This window comes from Nicotiana tabacum, chromosome 6 (genome assembly GCF_000715075.1).
Source record: "Nicotiana tabacum cultivar K326 chromosome 6, ASM71507v2, whole genome shotgun sequence".
Lineage (NCBI taxonomy): Eukaryota > Viridiplantae > Streptophyta > Magnoliopsida > Solanales > Solanaceae > Nicotiana > Nicotiana tabacum.
The window spans coordinates 130,400,196-130,408,690 of NC_134085.1; the positions used below are offsets into that span (position 1 = coordinate 130,400,196).

An 8,495-nucleotide genomic window follows, 5' to 3' on the forward strand; every position below is an offset into this window, starting at 1 on the left:
ATAGGTGCAAGATAATTGTCTGGAATTTAACTCTAGTTATTTCACATCTAATATTTAAGTGAGTCTCTCGAATTCACTTGATTATTAGTTCAATTGTTTAGTAGAAATTCCTCTCTCGATTAAATCCCAACCTCACAAGATGAACCAATTTGAACTTTGTGAAGATATGCAAGAATGCGAAGTGGATTGGTCTTTAGGAGAACCTCTCTCGATTATCCTCCTAAGTAGGTTTTATCAATGATTTCATTATCCTCTTCCGATTATTAAGAAGAATTAGTGAACTAAACCAACAATATAGCGCAAAGATATCACAAGGTATGCCTCTCTCGATTACATGAACAAGTGAATATAAATTCAACAATTAAATCATCCAAAAATGCTTCAATACATAAAACTAGAGTTATAATCCACAAACAAATATCAAAATACCAAATCCATCAAACCCTAAAGAGAACTACTCCATAGATATGGAGTAATTCATCACAGATATAATTAAAAGATAGTAAAACATAAATTCAATCCAAACTCGGTTCTTGAGTGAGGAAGGAATGATAAAATCCGTGTGCGTCTGCTCATCCAACTCTTCCTTAGCTTCCTTAGGTCTATTATATGTCAAAAGTCCAAAAAGTAATATTTTTCCATATATTTATACCAAGTAGGGTCGGGCCTAGACGAAACCACCTTATCCTAGCCGAAATAGAATTTTTCACTCTGTAAAAATTGCATAGGGTTACGCGCCATTGTCATGACCCAAATCCTGACCTGTCGTGATGGCGCCTTTTGTGGTACTAGGCAAGCCGACATTTATTAATAACTGCAACACTTTTAACAAAAACAGATTGAAAGCAGCTTAAATGGCAATTCTCATAACAAGGTAGAAAGATCCAAAAACAGAACGCGGAAAAACAACTCCCAAATCGGGGTGTCACAGAGTACATGAGCATCTACATGTCACAAGTCTGGAATACACTGCCTAAGATAGTCCGAAAATAAATACAATAAAAGGAAAGATAAGGAAGGAGAACAAGGACTGCGAATGCTGGGAAGCTACCTCGAAGTCTCCAAAGATCAGCTATGCAAAGTATCAACACCCACCGTGTCCAGAAATACCTGGACCTGCACACGAACTGCAGGGTGTAGCGTGAGTATAACTAACTCAGTAAGTAACAATGCTAAATAAAGAACTGAAAGAAGTGATGAGCTCTGCAATTATAGTTCAACTTCAGTAATTTCAACATAGGAAAACAGGCATGCTTTCAAGTTCGACAATTTAGGCCAAATCAGTTATCTTATATCAATTCAAGTAAAATAGAATATAACATCTTTCAAAAAATTCCAGACAGTAATATATGGCAGCAAAGTGCAACAATAATGAAGTCAAGAGCATTCTCTCAAAGCAATAGTCTCTCAATCCTTCTCAATAGCTCATCACTCGGCACTCAACACTCGTACTCAATAGGTACATTCGCTCACTGGGGATGTGTACAGACTCCTGAAGGGCTCCTTAACTCAAGCGCTACATTGCTGCGGCGTGCAACTCGATCCCATAATATATATATATATATATATATATATATATATATATATATATATATATATATATATATATGTATGTATATATATGTATATATATATATATATATGTATATATGTATATATGTATATGGGTATGACATGGCTCAGTCCCGTCTTTGTACAACAGCCCTAAGGTTCGTTGCGGTGTGAAACCCGATCCAAATATATATACATATCGCTCACAACTCGGCACTCAAGCCCTAACTCAGTCGCCAACCTCTCCAGTCTCTCGGGCTCTCAGAAATCATAAAATCAGCCCAAATAGAAATGATGTAATGTATCAACAAGAAACAAGAAGATACTAAGATATGATACGCAAGTAGAACTATGACTGAGTACAAGACAGCAATTAGCAAATAATTCAAAAAGTACATGACCTCTTCGGGTCCCAACAGTATCAACACATAACTTAAAGATAGTTTCTACCATGATTTGCAGTCAAATTTCTATAACACATGGAGAGCATATAGCCAACAACAAGTTATTCAACTTTACAGTTCCATGTAAGGGACCAAGTCACAATTCCTATGGTGCACGCCCACATGCCTGTGACCTAGAATGTGTGTTACCTCCAAACCAATCAAATTACACATAATTCGTGGTTTCATACCCTCAAAACCATATTTCAAACTGTTACTTACCTCAATCTGTGCCAATCTCTACTCTAACAAGCCTTTGCCTCGCGAATTGACTTCCAAATGCCTCGAATCTCAAGAATCCCTTCGAAATCCCTCTCAAAAATCGCCCAAATCCGAGTGTGCAAAAGTCAAGAAATGATAAAACCCTCGGATCCTATTGTTTATATTGTGCCCAGGCTTTTCGCACAGGCGGCCAACTTACCCTCACCTATGGACCTGCTTCTACGGTTAAACATCCACTTCTGCAGAATTCACTTACCTAGCGAGCCTCCGCTTCTGCGACCAACATCAAAAACACAAATTGCACATAGATTCAAGCCTAATAAACTTTGAAACTTTCAATTTCTACAACCGACACTGAAACCTATCAAACCACGTCCAATTGACCCCAAATTGTGCACACAAAACACAAATGACACCACAGACCTAATCTAACTTCTGGAATCCCAATCCGACCCCGATATCAAAAAGTCCATCCCTGTCAAATTTCCCAAAAATTTAACTTTCGTCATTTCAAGCCTAATTCCACTACGGACCTCCAAATCACAATCTGGACGCGCTCCTAAGTCCAGAATCACCCAACGGAACTAACATAACCATCAAAACTCCATTTCAGAGTCGTATACACATAATTCAACATCCGATCAACTATTCCAACTTAAGCTTTCCATTATGAGACTAAGTGTCTCAATTCATTCTGAAATTCTTCCAAACCCGAACCGACTAACCCGATAAGTCATGTAACAGTTGTAAAGCACAACAGGAGAAGAAAAATAGGAGAATGAAGCTACAACTCTCAAAACGACCGACCGCGTCGTTACAGCCATGCGAGACATAGTGGGAAAATCCAGAGAGCTCAACTTCTATCAAGAAGCCAAAAATACACTGTTGCCTCGCACTATATGTCACATTAGTTCAAATTCCTCATAGTACGAATTTTTCTTGATTTTTAAAATCCAGATGTGGTTCTCGACCCCCGAACACGATCCCGACTTAATCCCTTGAGCTTTTACTCAGACTTCAAAGCTCCAAATCGCTCGAATTCATTCCATAATATCTACATAGCTCAGAATCACTCCTACAAGGCATAAAATACAAAATAAGTACAAAACACTAACGATTGAAATTCAAACACCATAAAAGTTCAGTAAATTGGAGTGCAATAAGCGGCTAAAATACGAGATTATAGCCTACCATCAGAGTACATTGGATCGGTTGTAATCATACTATACCCTGCACTTCTTGTGCAGATTTTGGTACTGGTCCCAGCTGTACGTGAGGTGCATCAACTCGGATTGGCATATTTGGAGACTCAAGGTAGATCTGCTAGCGTCCGCAGACCTTGAAGTCCCCTTCCTCTTTCCTTATGTACTGTTCATTTCATTCAAAACAGTTGTATTTATTTTTGATTCTATTTGTAGAACTTCTAGTAGCTCGTGCACGCGTGACTCCAGATCCGGGATTGTACTTAGACATTTTTGGTTGTTTTACCTTTTCGCACAATATTTCAGCTTTATTTCAGTTTAAATGGGTTTAATTACTTGAGATATTTAAAATGACAAATGATTTACACTAACGTTGGCTTGCCTCGCGAGTGGAATGTTAGGCGTCATCTTGCTCCATCTCCGTCGATGTAGCACCAGCAACAACATCAATAGAAATTCAACAGTGATAAATTTGTATAGTACAACAGCATACAAATTAAAAATAAAATTTCGTACAAATTTGATACAAATTGATACATCTAAAACAATATATAAACTAAAAATAAATTTTATACAACTAATTATATGGTATACAACACAGTTAAATATATTTACAACATCATACAACTTAAATACAATTTTCATATAAATTTTATACAATATGTATTTTATATATATTTTGTATCTGATTTGTATATATTTTGTATGTGGTGTATTCTTCTTCCTCTCTAAAATTCCAATCAAAACTTCATCTCTTAATACAATTTTGATACGTATCAACAACTTTATGTAAAAAGATAGTATTTATAACTTAAATACAAATTTCTTAAAACGATTCATATATTATATAACTATTTTTCAACTTTCATACAACATTCAAATAAAAAAAAATATAACTACAACATAATACAACTTAAATATAGTATACATACAACTTTAATACAATTATGTAAGTATATTGTATGTCATGTGTTCTTCTTCTTCTTCTTCTTCGATTTTTCAATCTGAAATTCGGCAAAAATCAAGTCTAATCTTTATCAAACACCCTAAAAATTGAGATACAAATTTCAAAACATATTCTCAATTGTTTGCAACAACACCCAATCCAAGCAAATAATAGTTTTTGAAAACCCAAATTCGAATTCAAAGCTTCAAAACTTTTTAATGGCTGTCAATGGTAGATAATCAAACACCTCATATATTGATTGCCAATTCTAATTCGAACATCAATTGTGCAACATGAAAGAAAATTGTTAAGTTAAAACTCTATAGTAAAACGATTGAAATCATTTGATGAATTCTATTAAAACTCTATACAATAAGAAAACATAAAAAATAAAAAGAACATCAAAGTAAGAAAATTTGGGGAGCAAAACACAGAAGGAGAGATAGAGAGACGGGGAGAGAAGAACAGGTATAAAGGGATGGAAAATTACTGATATTCCTTATTCAATTTTTAATATAATGAAATACTCATTTAAAACTTATTAGTATATAATTGGTAAATTGTACGTGACCATATAATTAAGTTAGAAGTTGATAAGAGAGGATAATAAAGTTTCATAAATAGTCCAAAGTTAAAAAGCAACCCTAGTAAAGCTATCGCATCGCATCTAAATGCTCTTTTGACCCTAAAAATATCTATTTGCACCGCAGCCCTACTATATCATGCGCACTCACATCATAATTATTGGTCAAATAGATTGATGTCCTTGTTATAATAAAAAGATTCCTCTCCTACATTTAATAATCACTTGCATTATTAAGTTCAGACAAAATATCTGAAACGAAGATAAAAGTTGACCCTTGACCCACACTTAATAGGTTATTCTGTTACTTCAAAAGTACGAACTGATCAAATCATCCTATCCTAGCTAATCTTAAATAATTTTAGCTACTCCCTTGAAAACAAAAGAAGGAAGAATGAAAGAAAAGTAACAAACACTGCCTTCTATCCACATCATATATTAAACAAAAAAAAACGAAAATTTGAAGAACAAATTAAAATTAAACTTAAGGGAAAAAATAAAAATAGTTGCTCATTTTGCAGGTGTCTAAGTGAGAGGAACATCAGGATGACCTTCAGTATCCTTATCTCCTCTTCCATGTTTATATTGTGGGACCACCTGCATAAGGATAATTAACTTAATTATCTTTAATGACTTATCCAAACACATATCTCTTTTAGAATAATATTCATAGTGGAGTACATAATTATACATGCTGTCATATGGAACTAGACCAACGTAGCAAAGATGTTTAATTTTTAAATATGGGGGAGATGGTATATATGAAACTAAAACCAACCTGATCTTGTGAGCAAATGTCAGATGACAATCTTCTACTAGTTTTCTTCTCATCTATTCTGCTTCCGCTGCTCATGTTGATATCTTAGTATTTTGCAACATTTTAAAAAAAAAAAACAATGATCAGACCAAATGTTCAAAGGCAACACTTTGTATGTCAGCTACACATGTAACACCCGTCAAATTTTATATTTATCTTAAAAATTCATTAAATATATATAAATTATTAATTTAAAACTTAGTAACTTGACTGTAATTCTAAACTTATAAACTTTAAATAATAACCCTGCAATCCCTTATGTACATGTACAATGTATCCAACGAAAAGTTGACACATGCATTCGGGTTTCGCGTTTTTCTCTTAGGCCGTCCCAGTTTTGGACAGCGAATCAAAAACGTTGCTGTTAGTACTCTGACAACCAAGAAAAATATCTTCACTATTTTTTTTTTAATTCTTAATTTTGAGTTAAAGTTCTACTCGCACTGGGCGAAATAGCCTAGTAACCCCCTAAATTTGCACATGCCAGTTTTTAAAGCCGACTAACAAAATCTTACTTCTTTTCATTTTAACATCTCAACTCAAAAAAATGCATATCAATGTACGTCTCCAATATTCTAACATATATGATAAGGTACTTACAAGTAAATAGCTATGATAAATATATACTCCAATCATAAACATTGTTAAAATTTGAGTTTAACTTATATATAATCCAAAAATATAAGATAATTTTTACACTATCAAGTTCCTAACTAAAAAATAACTACAACTAATCATCGGTAAAAAAAAAGTAAGTGTTGTAGCTTGGAAAATAATAAGGCATGTGGATTAACTGGTAATTAAAATATACTTATAGTGTAATTTTTTTTATTATGTCAGCATATATATAAATAAAAATAACGCAACTAACCTAATGTCACATTAAACTATAGTAATAATGTAAAAGATCTTTACATAACTTAAATCCTTTGTTTTGTTTTTTTTTAATTATACGTTTATCATTGGTGGAAATGGTCAAGGGAGCCTAGAGAGAGTGTAGTAAATCATCTTTTTAGATCGCATAAAAGCATAGTGATTACCCGTTTTTAATTTGAACGATGCAAGAACCCCAGCTAAGTTGCACTTTATCTTATTTGTTTTTTTATCTTTCTAAAAACAGCACAAAACACAAATTAAGAAGTGGAGAATAATATTTATAATGAGTATATACCTGAAATAGAAAATCTGCGACGTCTTTGGTTAGGTGTATCAAGGGTTGAATCTGTACTGTCAGGCAAATGGCGGTCCAGTGGGAGAAGCAGCTGGCCGGCGTTAACGTTATTACTATTTTCCAACATTCCTCGAACAAACGATGCCTCTATTGAATTCAAGAAATGAACATGTCTTTCATTTGTCCAGTACATACTTCCTTTACCATCTTTCTTCTTCTTCTGATCCATATATATAAAAACTGATCTACAGCTATACTACTGCTGGATACGAAGATTCCGGCCGGGGTGTTACCGGACGACCAGGTGGTTGGCCTTTTTGGATATTCAGGGCTTTTTATAGGATAATATAATCTGTACAATCTTGTGGGCTAAGAAAAACTTATTTGCATTCAATATTTATATCAAACTAATGAATACTTTTTTGCATACATATTTTATTATTAAACTTATTTTTACTTTAATTTTTAACTGCTAAAATTAAATTATTTCATCTGTGTAAAATAATTGTGCTGATAATTAATTATTTACCATGGTGAGGTGGGGTATACCATATTATACGTATATCGTTGTCAAACATTTAAGCCACTATTACACTTAGGAAAGCTAATATGAAGAGAGTAGAGCAAACATCTACTCTCTTTCGGTACAACATGTTGAGTCTTCCTCACCTTCTTGGAAATTCTTTCTTTTATTGAGCATACAATGGCAAAAGGGAGCCCAAAATTTTGTAGCAAAATAGGAATATCGCACGAGCAGAATTGGTTGGTTACATGTTGCATTCATTTGTAGACATATATATCTCTTTTAATTTGTAGGAAATGAATACGATCTGTTGCTTCATCGTATCAGTTCATATCTAATATATTGTAGAGACAGACCGGGCAATTACCACCGCGACCTTGTTGTCTTTTTACTCTCTCTCTATTCTAAGTAAAGAAGAAAATTAGAAGAAAATGATTTGCACTTTAATTAGTTCCATCGTGAAATTCACTTTCTTTACAAGAAAATTTTATTTGTGTTTTTATTTATCAAAAGAGAAGTTTCCATGAATTTTTTCTCTTTTTGATACAACTCTTCGCTATTTCTCATTTCTCAACAATACGTAAGTTGGTATGTGAACAAAGTTTTTCTTTTTATAATGGATATTACAAATATCTTGTATTTTGACATTTTTACTAAGACTCATATATAGTAGATTAAAGTAAAATACAAAATTGTAATGGACGTAAAACTTGATTTTATATTTTTCAAACAAGGAAGCTTTCGTTAAAAAAAAAAAAACTGTATGTTTCTGAACAAAAAATCTACACACTCATACTTCCGACCTTATCTTTGTTTCTAATACTTGCACCAAGTCAAAGTAGTTGAATAACGAGAATATTATGGTAATTTACAACAAGAGAGTACATATATATTTCAGAAAAACATGAAGAGCGTGAAGACATTCTAGTAGGGGTGCGAGTGTAACAAAACAACCTTATCGAGTATAAAATATCTGTAGAATAAGACATGCTAGATATTTTGTTAGATGGGTTTCGTCAAAGAATCCCTTGTCGAAT

The 8,495-nt window shown here is 33.3% G+C and overlaps 1 protein-coding gene across 2 annotated transcripts; it reads right to left on the bottom strand.

Moving 5' to 3' along the window:
- Positions 1-4,317: 4,317 nt before the first annotated feature.
- LOC107789219 (uncharacterized) lies at positions 4,318-7,336 on the bottom strand. Of its 2 annotated transcripts, XM_016610996.2 has the most exons (4): positions 6,936-7,336; positions 5,726-5,808; positions 5,499-5,544; positions 4,318-4,422 (listed from the first exon to the last, which is right to left on the bottom strand). In XM_016610996.2, exons 1-4 carry the CDS (start codon positions 7,162-7,164, stop codon positions 4,418-4,420), a joined length of 363 nt encoding a protein of 120 aa, XP_016466482.1. In that variant the 5' UTR covers positions 7,165-7,336; the 3' UTR covers positions 4,318-4,417. The 2 variants fall into 2 exon arrangements, with proteins under 2 accessions (XP_016466482.1, XP_016466481.1); XM_016610995.2 differs by lacking the exon at positions 4,318-4,422 and having other exon boundaries at positions 5,109-5,544; positions 6,936-7,333.
- Between the last annotated feature and the right edge of the window lie 1,159 nt (positions 7,337-8,495).

What these genes read in the sequence shown, in the direction of transcription:
- LOC107789219 (XM_016610995.2), bottom strand. Translation starts at nt 7,164, where the DNA reads ATGGATCAGAAGAAGAAGAAAGATGGTAAAGGAAGTATGTACTGGACA. An exon ending in TCGCAGATTTTCTATTTCAG is followed by an intron (nt 5,809 to 6,935) that starts GTATATACTCAT and finishes CAAAATACTAAG; the next exon opens with ATATCAACATGAGCAGCGGA. An exon ending in ACATTTGCTCACAAGATCAG is followed by an intron (nt 5,545 to 5,725) that starts GTTGGTTTTAGT and finishes ATCCTTATGCAG; the next exon opens with GTGGTCCCACAATATAAACA.